A 16,837-nucleotide genomic window follows, 5' to 3' on the forward strand; every position below is an offset into this window, starting at 1 on the left:
AGTTAGAGTGCGAAAACTAAAAGTATTCGGACGACGACGACGACGACGACGACGACGACGCCAACGTGATAGCAATATACGACCAAAAAATTAAAATTTTTGCGGTCGTATAAAAATTGCTTAGGTAAAAGAGCAATAAATCATGGCTTCCAAAACGGTCATATATTCCGGACAATTTAAAAATGTCTGCACATTGTCCGTCTGGGAAAAGCATGAAACCATGATCTACTTTTAGTTTTCTGGGCTTTCTTAAGAGACAGTCATTTTAAAATAATTCACCAAAAAATTTGGAAGTTTGCGATCTTTTTGACACGACCTTTTGCCTACAGCCAGACATTGCCGGTCATAAAAGTGACATGATGAATAGGTACTATCAAAACAAACCCTACTTTAATACTTCTCATTATAATCAAGGTTAATTAGTGGTCGAACAGCTGAAGTTTACCAAGTGACCTATTTTGAACCAGAAATCGATTGGTCTATTAGGCCAAAAAAAAATATATGTCTGTTTCCTGTTTCCCGACCGACCCTGACTCAAACCCCCCGACCCTAGATCTTTTTATTCAAATCCGGAAAAAAATCATTTCCGGTCCGGAAAAATTCATTTCCGGTCCGATCCAGATCAGTATTTTACTATGCCCAAACAATCAAAATGGCTGCTCCCAGCACAAATGTGCTACAATTAAGGTTTAAAAAATGTCAGCACTGGGAGGATTATTCAATTAAAGCTTCTTTAAAGGGATTAAATCATTTTGGGATACAGGACCCTAACCAAACATGACATGTAACCGACTGCAAATCTGACAGGGAGTGCAAAAATAAAAAAATAAAAAAAAAAAAAAAAAAAAAAAAATCCCGACCTACCGACCCTGATTTATTTGCCTTGGAAGCAGGAAACAGACATATATTTTTTTTTGGCCTTAAAAGTTATTTTCTTACATTTCAGCGGGTTACATTTTATTACTTTATTCAAAAAGATTAAAATTATCAGAAATACGTTTATAAATATGATTTGAAAATGATATGAAAATTTAAAAAAAAGGTCAGAACCATGTTGTTTGAATCAGGGACTGGGTGTAGTTTGAACTAGTGTGCATGTGCGCAGGGGGAAATTTGATTATGCATCCTGATTCTTCAAAAATGCTAAATTTTGATTGATCTCTATAAATAACGTTCATTGAAAGAAATAACATGGAGAGAGTGACTTAAACTTTATAAATGCACCTGGATTTTACTTATTCATATCTGGTCCATGTATTACCTTTGTCAAGTCAACATCCAGTATTAGGAAAATATGCTTTTCAAGAATGAAAGTTAAATTTGTTACAATGTTATTTTGCACAAATAAATTATAAAGAGTATAAGGCAGAAATTTGTACACTGATGTTGTACACTTCAAATGATGAATGGTCAATTCAACAGTTTACGTCAGAACATTGAATTTATATCAAAGTAAAGTTTGATATCGTTTATTTATAATTTGTCCATCATTGGTTATGTGATGGCCCACTGATTACCACAATTGCCTTTTGTCACTAAGTCTTAAGGGATGGATTAAAATTGGGATAAAACATAAAATGTCTGGCCGACTCAAAAAAAAAATTGAAAGCCCTGCAATAAATTGAGAATATCGTATGGCTTTCTAAATAGCAAACACACATTTATAGATGACTATACAGTATGGGCTTTGCTCATTGTAAAAGGTCATACAGTGACCTAAAATTGTTGATTTCTGTGTCATTTGGTCAACAATACATAGCATGAAATTATTGTGAAGAAGTTAAGTTTGATTGTTGTTTCCAAAAAGTACTCTTTACCCTTTAAGCTAAAGTTTTGGCCCTTATTTCATTACTATTTGGATTCAATCAATATTTTTATTAATCATGTTGGGTTACACCTTTTAGTTTAAAAGCTTTATAGCATATTAACATAAAGCAATTTAAAGAGAAAAGGTTTGAAATTAAAGTTGTTGAATAGAATTCATCAACTGCAAAACATTTGGACATCCACTTCAATGGCTTCCAATACTAAATTCTTATCATTTACATTTTTTTCTGATAATCATGAAAAGAGAAAAAATTTAGTCCTTACTTTCTCTGTATAAATCTGAGGTTTTTTTTATAAGAAAGTAGAATTTTTTGGCACAGAAAAAACAAAATATAAACTTACGTTGACATTTTTTGGCAAATTTGATAATAACAGAAGAATGGTAATAAAATGGTTTGACAATTTCTTCCCAAATCTCTGCCACATCTGTTATAGATAAAATATTCTTCTCACTATCCTGCTTCTGAAAAAAAAGATGAGATTTAGTGATGTCAATTCTTTTCATCAAAATGTTATTTTGTCAGCAAGATTAGTCTTTGGATCAAATTCAATTATAACATCAAATTATTCTTGGTTTCTTCTGACATGTCTGATATTGCTATTGAGACTTCACAAAAAAAATGTTATTTTTGGAGATCATTGAAAATAGAGATGCTATATATCTGTAAATTTCCCAATGTTCTAATAATCATTAGTGAAACATTTTCCAACATCCTATTTCTTCATGATATGATGTTTCACCAAGCCCTTCAGCGAGTATACTTGGAATATTCAAAACAAAATCTTAAAAGGAATAACTGGTTTAGGAATAACAATAAGTCCCCAATTGTATTAAACAATTGACTTACAGTTATCTGAATACTTTTCAAATCTTTATCACAATCTTTTATCCATTTTATTGTCTCTTCATAATCTGCTCTACATGCAGGTTTAAACACAGACATCTGCTTCACTATCTTCTGTGGGGAAGAACCATCTTCCTCACTACTTTTATTATGTGGTCTCTTGATCTGAACAGATTCAGGAGTATCTATTTCATTTTTCACTGTAGAATTACTACTCAAGTCTTCTAATGAAAACCCTACTCTGTCATCACCTTCTGTTCTTGTCCCTGATTGGGTTTTAACTTCTAATGAGATCGCATATTTGACTGCATTTGGCTGTCTTCCAATTCTACTTCCTTACAATAATAAAGAAAAGTACTTTCAGTCACAGATATCCAGTCCAAATCATTCAATAAAAGAGCCCTCTGCTACAGAACATTATCAAAATGGCATATTTCCATTTTGAAAATCTGTTCTCATAGCCATAAGTTTATTGCAAAAAATACTTTCTGTATTTTAGTTTATATAATATTTTTTTCATATAAAATTAAAGTACAAATATAATCAAACAAAGAAAATGTAATTATATATGAACAAAATTTTGTAGGTTCAAACATCTTTATACATGTTTGTTGAGGATGCATTCTCATATAACATGTGTGTGAGCACCCAACCCTTGCCTAACCTAACATCATTAATCTAATATAATATTAATTACCTTCTATTGACATGCCAGCATCAACACATTTTTTATATCTACAACTTTTACACAGATTTCTGGTGGAGGTATTAATTTCACATGACCCTGTTTTAGAACATCTGTATTTACCAAGCTCTCTCTCCTTTGCCATTCTTCTAAAGAATCCCTAGAAAATATACATTAAGTGTGAATATTGTTACACATACAACTTTTATTATTTTCTTTACAGCTGATGCATTTTATACTTTAACAACTTCATTCATTTCTACTTGAATTGTGTTCAAAGTCCATCCCCATACCCGTAGCCAGGGGGGTTCGGATGAACCCCCCCCTGGAAATCAAATAAGCACTGTAAAGTCAACGTTTTGTTCAAATTGTGACTATTAAAGTCGAGTTCATGAGTCCAACGAACCCCATCCCCCCCCCTCCTTGGAGATTCCTGGCTACGGGCCTGATCCCACAAGAAATAATTTTCCATTTCTCATAAGGCCTACTAAAACTGATTAGTAGATTTTTATCTTAGTTGTAGAAAAATTAGGGAAGGTGAGAGATTTTTTTTATTTCCTCTCAAACCCTTTGTAATGGGTTCTTCATGTGTAAAGGTAATACAAATATCTTATAGAAAGAATTATGCTTATTTTATCATCTATCTCCAAATTCTAATGCAGAGTTCACACGTAATCCGAATTGGATTCGCATTAACTAATTTGAATTAGTTTAATTCGCATTCGAAATGTTTTACGTCGTAATGTCAATTCTAATTTGAATTACAATGCGCATCAAATTCGCTTTACTGTCCAAACGACGTTAACTTTTAATTCGTATTAACAAAAACATATTTCTAATTTGAATCAATTCGAATTAAAAAAGAAGAGTGTGTGAACGCAATTAGCGAATTCGATTCGCATTCAATTCGAATTAAATACCTGTGTGAACGAGGCATGAAATAAAACTTCTGCTTGGCAATCGGTATTCTTATTGGGAAAGAATCCATATTTTCTTTGGCTTAGTGCCCTCAATTAAAGCAGTATTTTTGGAACACTGAGGTCCCTGCCAGATAATTTGCAGCAGTGACCATCCACATTAGATATTTATAAACCCGATGAATGATATCAAAAAAGCAAGAATCATGAAACAAATTAGTATGAAAACAAGAATGTGTCCTAAGTACACGGATGCCCCATCCTCATTATCATTTTCTATGTTCAGTGGACTGTGAAAAAGGGTGGAAATCTCTAATTTGGCATTAAAATTAGAAAGATCATATCATAAGGAACATGTGTACTAAGTTTCAAGTTGATTGGACTTCAACTTCATCAAAAACTACCTTGACCAAAAACTTTAACCTGAAGCGGGACAGACGGACGAACGGATGGCAGAAAAGATGAACAAACGAACAGATGGACCCACAGACCAGAAAACATAATGCCCATAAATGTGGCATAAAAAAGGGTATATTGTGTACAGAAAGAACATAAGTGAAACCAAATAATCATTGAAATTAATAAGGCTGATGCTTAGCAGATTCTTTTGCAAGATGCATCAACTGTATTGGGGTGATACATTACATTCTCTGAGAGGGGCAACTAAATGTGTATGCTTGCTGGTTACCAAATGACAAAATAAAGTAAAAATAGTACACTGTGGATTGAGAATCATTGGAGTTTAAAATTCAAGGCTATACCAGGCACCAGAATTCACTGACTCTCAAATAAGACACCAAAAAAATAAATATTAAAGGGAACAAGGAGGTAAACTTTAATAGTCAAAATATCATTACCATTAATCAAAATCCTAATCTTACAGCAACTTTTTTCGATCATCCTTTACACTGAAATTTTGTGAAAATCAGTCAAAACAAATATGACTTAATGAAAAAATGAATGAATGGCCTAATACCATAATATGTCTTCTTACTGTATTAAACAATACTATCTTTAAGGTGTCAGTCTATTGATATTCACATTATCCAACAGAACTTCGGCAGGGATTTTAAAAGGAATGTCAACAAAATTATCACTCAAAATCAAAGTAATAAATATTAGCTTTAAATCCTTTTATGTTGGAACTGGTTAAAGTATAGGCAAATAAATCATCTTTTTATTCATCCTTACCTTACAACCCTCACAGGTTAGAGCTCCAAAATGGAATCCTGATGATGGAGCACCACAAACTCGACAAGGAATATCACCTACATTTTCTTTTTTGACATCACTTCCTGTAAAAAAACAAAAGACATCATCAGTTGTTTTGATATTTTCTATGAAAAACACTGTTCTGAGAAGTTGAGGATTTACAGAACAGATACAACATTCACTTATTACTACACTCCCTCCTGCCTTATCTTAGTCTGGTGTATGAGAAATCAAAGAGGAACAAGTAAATTATCAATACATAATTCAGAAATTATTGCGATGTTTTTATTATTGCACTAATGCGACAGGGTTATCATCGCATTAATTAACTCACATTTTGATTTTTTTTTATCTGAATCAAACTAGATTCTTCTGAATACCGCAAAATTTAAAATCGCATTTTAGTCTAAAACGACAAAATCGCAATAATAAATGCCCGCAATAATTTCTGAATTTAAAATAATTCAGAAATATTTATTCAATTTCATAACTCAACTGAGTCGTCTAAATCAGTTTTCACAATGTAAATTCCATGGAAAATTTAAGTCAGTAAGATAATTCCTGAACTGTCATTTGTAAAACATATACTATTACTACCTATTTGGCCTTTAAATAGCTGTCAATTTTTTTTATCAAACCAGAAATGGAAATAACGTTATAAACAATAAACAATAAGTTTTGGTAAGAATACATCCATAAATACCCAGGAGTATGAACAATGTCAAGAATGATATACATTTTGAATTTTAATTTACCTGGACTATACATGTTTAATGACAAACATTTCTGTAGACGACAGTACTGACATTGGACACGACTTTCAGCTGTCATCTGACATTTCTTATCACGTAAACAAACATATTTTGTCTTGTCATTCCTGCAAGATCTCATGAAGAATTTCTAAAATAAAAAAATAAATGTTTTTTTTCACATCCTTTAGCTGATTCAGACATATGTTATCAGTCATAAATCTTCTACATGTATATAAATATTTCATCTACACATTAATCTAGACTGCAGTTGCTAGAAAACCTAAAGCCAGAGAGGCTAGTTGCCTTCCAATCATGGTTAATCAACCATATATTCATATATTTATATAATCTATTTAAACAGCCCAGCCCTTCAGTGTTGGTTTTTCCTGTCTGGATAATGATTTACAAACCATGGCTAAGTAGCTAAGACATTGTACTGTGGATTCAGTATTATTTGTTGGATACAAATTTTCGTGGGTTTCGTGGGAACAAGTGAACCACAAAACACTTCAAATGTTAAACGAATTACAAATATTCTATAGACTTTATACATAAAATCGGCAAAACCACATATCAAATGTCCATGAAAATGCGTTTTTTTCCTCAACCCACGAAAAATCATACTCACGAAAATAAATGAATCCAGAGTATGCCATAACCATGTACATGTAATGTTTCAAGTGCATGCACATTTAAAATGATATCTATATATATATATATCTGACTTGAGATATCAGAGTGGTCCCTTGTATATCTACTCAAAACTCATGTTAATCTTTGGTTGTTCCTATCAAATTTGTATTTTTTTGGTTGGTCCTGTTAAATTCACATTTATTTTAATAGATTTGGGAGAATATTCAGCTTTGAATATTGTATACACATGTGTCTATTGTTGAAGACAATATGCTTCCCTCTAAATGTCTTTTTGGTTGTGTCTTTGGAGTGCCATCTCATTCATTTTTGTCATTATTATAGGATTAAACACATTTTTTCTAGAGGTTATTGATGTGTAAACCGGGGCGATTAACTCACAAACTGAATAAAAGTCCAAAGGACTATATGTTGAGTTTGTGAGTAAGAGCCCCGGTTTACACATCAATAACCTCTAGAAAAAATGTGTTTAATCCTTATAATTCTTCAGCCAAACATTTTTTTTGTTGATGGCTACTATATATATTTACCATCAAAAGCACAATGGCAAGTCGTAACTAATGAGTACGCCGCCATCTTGACTTTCTAAAAACCATAAATGTCCGATAAATACAACGGAATCTTAAATGAAACAGCACCTACCTCAAAAACTTCATTTTAATTCAATTTTATCCGAATTTGAAGCGTACACGTAACGAAATAATCTTTACCTTGAAAATTTCCATTCGTATGACGTCGTGTTTTGCCATGACATAAATTCGCCAAATCCTTCACGAAATTTCGCGGAATTTTATTAAATTTAATTTTTGTACATTTTCGAAGCTTTAGTGCAATAAATTTATTTCTTTTTTTGTTATATATGCACTAGAATAGTCACAACTGTTATGAAATTGTTTTTTAATCTCAATTTGCTGAAAATCCCGGGATCACTGCAAGCTTGTGTATCGCGCATGAATAGATTACAAAAGTAGTTTCGGAAACATGGTTTATCGAAGTGTAAACTTAGAGAAAAATTCTAATTGACCAATCCAATTCAAGTATTTATAGATATGCGAATCATATAAGAATTATTGTTTAGTATATACTCCTCATCTCCTTTTACTTGTATATCTAATGACAAATATAAATTTACCTTACAAGCCTCACAAGCGAAGGCTCCACAGTAAAATCCAGCTGCTTTATCACCACAAACCTGGCAAATCATATCACCTTTCATCCACTTTTTACCTTGCTTCTTCGGTGGTGTTACATCACTATTTTCTTGATTCATTTTAGAATCACTAGAAGAAACTTTGTCAACACCAACATTTTCTAAAGGAAATGATGTCTTTAAAATCTCAGACTCTATCAGTTCATCTAAATCATCATCAACCACTTGTTGTGTTGAGTTCATCTGAGAATCCAAATCAAAATTTGTTGATGAAACTTGATTGTCATACTGGTTCCCAGATGATAAATGGTGAAGAGATATGTCCTTGACTAAACCAGGTCTACTAACTGAAGGGTTATCCATTGCCTCCAATTTCAATTCTAATAAGTTTATATTCCTTGCACCATTCTTCGAACTATGTATACATCTAATTGGAATAAGATTTTTCTGTTCTTGATTCTCTTCATTAAGTTGTTCTTTAAGAGATTGAAGTGAAAATTTTTCAATGAAACGAGAACCTGCCTTGAACAATTTTTCCTTTAGGATACCTGGATATATTTTTTCTTCGGTTTTCTGTTTCTGATTCACTGTCAAATTTATTGCTTCTTCATTACTCTTTTCGTATTGAGTGATTTTCTCTTTGGGAAAAGAGGATCTATAATCCTTGAAGCTATCTAACGGAATATTTCTATCATTGAAACCATTTACTGGAATATAACTATTGTGGCAACTGTTTAAAGGGACACTACTCTGTCCACAATAATCAAAGAAATCATCAGGTTCAGACTTTATGAAAGATGTACATGTATCAACTGAAGTTCTATTCACCTGATGATGAATATGATTTAATTTAGGAGTTCTTTTTTCCTGTAAACTTTCAAAACTACTCCAACCAATGGATCTACTATCATCAGAAAAAGTCAGACCATTTGGTTGTTTAAGGGTTGTGTAAAATTTAGTAGGTTCATTATAAGTAGTACCATTCAATAATTTTGTGGTAAAACTATTTGAACTGTCCTCTACAAATCCTCCATTATTCACAGGCGAGAATGACCTTGAATCATGAAAATTGGTGTCAATGGAAGACGGTGAATCTAAGAAACTATCACTATTAAAATATTGTGCCCAATCCTCAGATCCTGATTCCTCTCTTATCCTCTTTTTGAAAAGCTTCTTTGGTGCATAAAAAGCTTGATTCAGCTCTTCATCCATAGCTGATGAAGAGCCTATTTATCTTAACATCTGTTCGTTTATACATCTAAAACAAAAAAATAAATCAAATTCTTTAAATATCTATCTACATTGTACATGTATTCATTTGGGTTCACTATCAGTACATGTAAAATACACTGAAAGATTTGTGACATTGTATTTTGCTACTTTAAATTCATATACGTGTACTAAATATGTAACATGATGTAGATGTTTTCAAATCACTGACGACTTTGTAATTATGGTATTATTTGACATACATTAATTCAAAAAAATAACAGCTAATGAAATTGCACAAAACCAGTTAATATATAGCATACATATATTGTGGGAAAATAAGAAGTCACCTCAAAGTAACCTGATTATTTCATCCCCTATTTGATAAAGCGTACCATTTCCAGACAAACTAAATAGATACATATAAGCTTGCTACTTTCAAAGGAATTGAAACATCTTTTTAAATGATAAACAAACAAGAATGTGTACATAGTACACGGATACCCCACTCACACTATCATTTTCTATGTTTAGTGGACCGTGAAATTGGGGGTAAATCTCTAATTTAGGATTTAAATTAGAAAGATCATATCATGTGGCACATGTGTACTAAGTTTCAAGTTGATTGGACTTCAACCTCATCAAAAACTACCTTCACCAAAAACTTTAACCTGAAGCGGGACAGATGGAGGGACGAAAGAACGAACGGATGCACAGACCAGAAAACATAATGCCCCTCTACTATCGTAGGTGGGGCATAAAAATAAAATTATATGGTCTTCTTCAATAGATTGTTACTGGTTGATTTCAGGTTCTGCAAACATGTATAAGGGAAATTTTAAAGAAGTTCAAAGAACATCAAAATTCATGTATGAAATAAAGATATGTTTGGTTCATTTGACATATATATATGTATCTTCTTCTTTTTATACTACTAATTTTGATAACCATTGTCATCATGGTCATGGATATGTTAAAATAGTTTATCAATCAGAACTCCTGTCCTGTGTTTTTGTTAGTTATTTTTCTGCTTTGTATCTATCTGTCAGATGAGTAGATAGCCAAGCCTTTGTCAACTGATTTATATAGTTTTTTATTATGTCATACTGTTTACCACTGTTCAAGGTTAGGGGGAAGGGTTTGGCCCTATCAAACATGTTTAACCTTTCCACATTCTGAATGTGACAATATCTGACTCAAGTCAGGAGACTCTAACTCAGTGTTGACGTTTGTTGCTGTATATCATTTTTTGTTTTATCATTTAATTTGCTTACATAAATCAGGTCGCTAGTTTTTTTGTTAGAATTGTATATTGTTTTATATTTTTCATTTTATGGCTTTTTATATATCACTGTATATGGGTATGAGTTTTGCTCATTGTTGAGGGATGTACAGTGACCTATAGTTATTGACTTCTACATCTTTTGGTTTTGGTAGAAAGTGGCTCATTGGAAATCATACAACATATATATATATGAATCATTTTGTGGAACATTTAAAGCAGATTTCAAAATAATAAAACTTATTTATTAGTACTAGTAGTTTTCAATGAACTACATGTAATAGACAGGACAAAATTTGTGGAAAGTTTCGCCTTCTAAAGACAATAATGTATCCCCATTAATCAAAGCTTTTTCTTCATTGTGATTTTCCTTGGGTATGGGAGGGGGAGGGAGAATCATTTTATGTAAAGGCAACATATAATTATAAGAAAGTTCTAAGAGAGCACAAATTCTTATAAGATGAGTACCTACAGTAAATTCAATAGCTAAGCAGATTTTTAATCATGTTAATAGGGTACATTTGTTTTTCAATGTTTTTCAATGCTTCATGTTTGTATTGTTTTCTATCTATCTTTTTGTTATTTATGTTTTTCATTAGTAATAATCCTATTCTTAATATAGCAAATACATGTTTCCTTATTTTTGAACTGAACTGTAAATATTCTTTTTTTGACATTACAATGTATAAACACACAACACAAAAAAACAAAGGTTTTACAATATAAACATGATTTGTAAACTGTTGACACAGACTTATGTCTTACCTTTTTGGCACATAGAAATATATGTTATTTTGATAGTATAATGCAAATGTTAAAATCAAAATAGCAATACTTTAAAGCCTAATTAAACTGTATTACAAACATTTGAAGTCAATGAACCAGGCCAAATAACCTCCATGGAAATGAGAAGTGCTAATGCTAATACAAGTATTCCTCTTAAACTGACCTATTACATGTATTAACACAAACTTTATCGTGTAAACTATACAAAAGTTTCCAAATCAATGAACCGTAATTTGGGGGAAGACTATATACATGGTAATGAGATGCAATCCAAATACAACTGCATGCCATACATAACAAATATGACCAACTTACCATTTCTGAGTCATTTTGGTCTCTTGTGGAGAGTTGTCTCATTGGCAATCATACCACATCTTCTTTTTTATAAAAGTAGGCAAAAATTTCAACATCAATAGACCGTGCCTGTGAGGGTGAAGCCAAATTAACTTCATCGAAACAAGCCAATGCTAATGAAACAGCATACTGATTTCAATTACATGTACCTACAATGTACCACTAATGGTTCCAATAAAAATTAATTAATCAACCACCAATATGTTGTCAATGAAGTCGACGGAAACTAAATGCCTAAGTCTTGCTTCCTTAATTTCATGACGGGGACAAAATATTTATACAAACGATAGTTGACAATTCACAATATAATGGTACATACATAAGCATAACTCCAAATGTAAGCAAAAAGCATAGAAAACATTTTATGTCTAGCAAACAAAAAATTCAACATAAATGAAGCAAAGCATAGAAAGATCCAATCTAAACAGATCTTAAATAATATAAACATTTTGCTTCACGGTCAAATGACAATTTGACAATTAAATGAATTTAACAGTGGTGCAGTCATAACATAAAAAAGGTAAATACTATAATATCATTTAAATGGGCATTTTCTCTCTTCAATCCCTAATGACCATGATTCAAAATGAAAGATTAATTGAAAGTTGCTGTAAAATCTGATTAATCATTATTGAAAGCAATGAAACAGCATTTTTTTGGGGTTTTTTTTTAGATTAAAACATGACAATAGTGTGTGAATTTACATTAGCCAATAATTATAACTGCTGTAGAGTATCAGGTAAATGGTAATTGGGCTTTATGTGAATTTTGATAAAATTTGTACATGTTGTACACATTTAGATCTTGTTGAACAGCATCTGGATAAAGAAAAAAAAATTGAAGCAATTGATTTATAATATCAGAGATATAAATAAATTCTATAGATCTATGAAAAGGCAAAATATGATAATACAGAAATTACAGAATATTAATAAAAATTGGCAAAAAAAACATACGTATTATTTCACTTAATGCCTTTTCTAAAATGATAAAAACAGCAAAAAGTAATCTAGTGACTCAAAATATTAACATACTGTTAGCATGGAAAAGTTTCAGCAATATAACATACATATTTATACTGTTATAAAGTGTTCACTACAAATGCTAATAAGAAAGAGAAAAATCCTCATTCAAAAGCAAAAACTTTTAAAATAAGGAGCTGAAGTCATATAAAATTTCAGTCATGTGACTAACTTGTAGATCTGGTACATCTGTTCTTTTCGCTTTTATTAGCTTCTCTTTTTGGTCTATTATCATGATAATACAAAGAAATTTACAAGATACCAGAAAATGAAAATCTGTGTACAAAATTTCACTTCAAGGCAATGAAAATGCCTCATCTTGTACATGTGTAAAGATGCTGATTTTAATTACATGTATTTATGCATGGTTAGGCCACAATTAAAAATATTTCAGTTTGCCCAAACCCGACCCATGATGACTGGGTGTGGGTAGGTAGGTAGGCAAATTCTTTTTTTTTTTCTTTCAGAATTTGCATGAAAATTTTTAAAGATCTTAAAACAGTACATCTGTTTTTTTCGTCAAAACCTTTGTAGAGTCAACCAAAAGCCATGAATTTAAAACCTCTATACATAAATTAGTCTACTTTATGATTTGTATCCTGAGATGTTTATAACCCTGACAATTGCTACATGTGTGAAAGGGCTGGTGGATTTATGAAGTGATTTTCAACAGTTACATCAACACGATGTTTGTGTAAAAAAAAATATCAGCTGACTATGTATTGATTTAATTTGTTTGCAGTTTTTAAACCCTATATCTATTAAAATAGATTAAATGTCCAAAAATATTTTAAATGAATTATTATCTACCATCCATAGTTTGTCTTTTTTTTTTTTTGAAAATTTATATTTTAATAATTACATTAGATCTATGTTTCATTATAATATTTTATTCTGATTGTTTAACTGCACATCACGTGTTATTCCATAAGCAGTTGCATTGCTCAATACAACTTTTCACTCATGATAACATGTGCTCCAACAATAAAGTGCACAGGTGAATTAAATAATAAAATATATAAAATTCGTGTTTTCATGATCATAGCTAAAAAATGTAATTATAAGTATTGAATGCTTCTTTTTGTAACTTTATAGGGTTGTAAAAGCATTGACCGTGCGTACATTTTTAGAATGAAGCGCTTCCGCGCTTCATACAAAATGTACTTCGGTCAATGCTTTTACACCCAAATAAATTTACAAAAAGAAGCATTCATTTCTTAACATTATCACACAGGTAAACTAATTTGGCTATAAATAGATCAAAGCATGTTCTGTAGAATCTCCAAACTAAAAACATATTTGTTATAATTTTATTTCTTTAAATAATCAAGTTCAAATTTTTGAAAATAATCATTATTGATAAAGTATAATTGCATAAAGTTAACGTTTTCTGAAGACTATTTTATTTTTAGGTCATCAGGTTCCAGAGGCTTCCTCACAAATTTGTATAAAAATCCCACCATAACATGTGTTTACTTTTGCACATGTGAAAAAAATATTTCTGACAAAAGCCAGATTTCTCTTGTCAAAGGGGATTTATATTTATATTGCAATAAATTATTCAGAAGGAGTTACATTCAGTTAAGATTATATTCTGATTCTGTGAGCAATTATAGTTTTATCAAATTCTCCCAAACAGCAACGTACTGATCTTGTCAACTAAGACTTGTAAATTTGAACTATTTGAAAAAAAGGCATCTAATTCACATGATAAAGGAAGATTATAGTTAAAGACAACAATTTATCAAGAAATAATTCCTTTTTATTCAGTAAAAACAAAATCTTCTTGCAAGATTGTATATTCGCAACTTCCGGATCCATTTCCTGTCAGAATAACATTGAAAATATTCGATTGCACATGGTTTTGAACAAATCTACCTGAATATTCTTATCAGATATTCGTTTACACGATGAAATTAACATTGAGCATATAGGTAAGGGTTTGGTAGTACAGACAACTCAGGGGTTTCATTATCTTTCATGTTGACTGGTACTTTCCACGTTTCTAGGTGGTACTTTTCAATTTATTCCATGAATATCTTATATAAAAATTTCTACATTTAGGCGGTACTTGTCAATAACATAGGAGGATAAAAGTACCGGGTACCGCCTCCTAATGAATGGCCTGACAACTAGAGCGTAAAAAAAACTGTGCCACTTCACATGTTTCACTTCTTTACGTTCGTTAAGTCAGAACATAAAAACAGAGAACATCGAATATCGATTAACTGCATCTCTTATGCGCTTTCTTTTAATCTTATTCATAGTTACTTTCAAACGCAAAGACGACAAACTTTAAGTTTTATACGATGACGGAGCAGACACGAAAAAAATCAGCAAAAAAAAAAAATTCTTCTAAAAAACGTCAAAAAAAGAATTTGAGTCGGCGGGTTTATTTTGGGTCGGTCGCGTTTGGGCAAACATACAATCTTTTTATTTTGGCCTTACTGCATTTCTATAAATGATGATTATAGATACATTGCAGACAGGTTTGGTCCAGTACATGTACACATGTAGTTTCAAAGACTGATATTTCCTTTAAATGTAAACACGACAACAAAGATTGACACCTAAGTAAGGGCAAAAGCTCACAGGGTCTTTAAAGAAAAAGTACCGAGCTCAATATACATTGTAGGTTAAAACAACTCTACCTCTATGACAAGTCATGAAAACAAGTTAAATAGGGAATAGAGCCCTCTCACTGTAAAATATATGACTGATTCATTAAAATTTGACCATTTGCAAATATTACTGACAAGAAATGCCATTTGGCATTATTTTGTATACGTTTTCTTTTAAGATTCAATATTCTGCCAGAAATTTAAACAACTATGATGACCATGTTATAATGGCAACAAGGAAGGCATTTATATCAGACCATCATTATTTCTATATTTTAGATGTATATACTTTGAAAAGTGAATAGACTTGCAACATAGCAGTGTTTCTGTGTATAAAAGATTGGCACATTCCAGTCTTCCATGCAGATAGAGCAAATTTCTTGACATATGCATTTTTTGGAAAATTTAGTTCAGAAATAACTAACCTGAAAATAAATGGCATTCATTACTGGCATAAAAATTGTCATCTAAGAGTAGGAAAAAATATCATTTTGTTATTTTAGTTAACAAAGACGGTCTTCAAACTAAAAAAAAAATCGGTCAGTAGGGGTTGTAATCAGTAAGATAAATATATCCACAGAGGTACAAGGTCGAAGAAAAGTAGGTCAGTGCAAGTGAATAAAAAAAGTATTTACCGCTGTGACACTACAGAATAGGAAATTTAAGCAACTATACTACACATTGCTGACTTTATGACATTGTGTGAAAAGGGCTGTCTTTAGAATGCACCACAAAGTGTTTGTTTACACGATCTCGGCTGTCACGTTCCAAATCATCGGAAGTCCTTCTGACGTATTTTGATATTACCATAAACCAAAACGAACCTCTAAATGCAACGTTCCCTAAAATTTTGAACCAACTCGAAATATTGGCATGCCGCATGAACCCAGAGGCGGATTTAGAGGGGGGGCCCAGGGGGCCCGGGCCCCCCCCCCTTTTTGGGAAAAAAATTTGGTTGCTTATATAGGGAATCACTGAAGCGTGACTGGAGTGGGCCCCCTCTTAGGTCAGTCAGTGGGCCCCCACTTATGAAAATTTCTGGATCCGCCACTGGAACCCGAACTACAATAATTATAACGGATACTTAATATTTATCTGAAATTTCAAATTTCAAGACCGAAGAATTTCATTTAAAAAAATAGATGGATATATTTTTTTTTAATTTAGTCAGAGACATTATTATATGCTCTGATTTAGTCAAGAAATTCGGTTTCAAAACCAGTTGAGGATAAGGGTCGAAAAGGGGGGCGCGGACCCATGTATGATAAAACTGAGTGTCCATCAATGACTATAAACTAGTTGGTTCATCGTCCGGGGCCATCATAAATAAAACTTTTGATTTGACTCTCATGATAATTTTAACAAATTAATGCTTGCCGGTACACGGCAGAAACATATAATTAAACAATTAAACAGAAATATAAACAACAAGAATGTGTCCATCGTACAAGGATGGCCCACTCGCACTATCATTTTCCATGTTCAGTGGACCGTGAAATTGGGGTCAAAACTTTAATTTGGAAT

The 16,837-nt window shown here is 31.8% G+C and overlaps 1 protein-coding gene across 3 annotated transcripts in view; it reads right to left on the reverse strand.

Annotated features, from left to right (window-relative positions):
• LOC143068122 (uncharacterized) overlaps window positions 1-16,114 on the reverse strand; it is a 28,762-nt gene extending 12,648 nt beyond the window's left edge. The window contains exons 1-8 of one of the 3 annotated variants that reach the window (XM_076241924.1): window positions 15,949-16,114; window positions 12,627-12,650; window positions 8,022-9,297; window positions 6,242-6,386; window positions 5,466-5,569; window positions 3,370-3,517; window positions 2,676-3,007; window positions 2,170-2,290 (exon numbers count right to left, since the gene is read on the reverse strand). In XM_076241924.1, the coding sequence (XP_076098039.1) occupies window positions 2,170-2,290; window positions 2,676-3,007; window positions 3,370-3,517; window positions 5,466-5,569; window positions 6,242-6,386; window positions 8,022-9,251 (2,080 nt within the window). In that variant the 5' untranslated portion in view covers window positions 9,252-9,297; window positions 12,627-12,650; window positions 15,949-16,114. Of the gene's footprint in view, window positions 1-2,169; window positions 2,291-2,675; window positions 3,008-3,369; window positions 3,518-5,465; window positions 5,570-6,241; window positions 6,387-8,021; window positions 9,298-12,626; window positions 12,651-12,864; window positions 13,027-15,948 lie in introns of those variants that run through there. The other 2 variants (XM_076241923.1, XM_076241925.1) reach the window with 2 other exon arrangements.
• Between the last annotated feature and the right edge of the window lie 723 nt (window positions 16,115-16,837).

This window comes from Mytilus galloprovincialis, chromosome 3, assembly GCF_965363235.1.
Source record: "Mytilus galloprovincialis chromosome 3, xbMytGall1.hap1.1, whole genome shotgun sequence".
Taxonomy (NCBI): domain Eukaryota; kingdom Metazoa; phylum Mollusca; class Bivalvia; order Mytilida; family Mytilidae; genus Mytilus; species Mytilus galloprovincialis.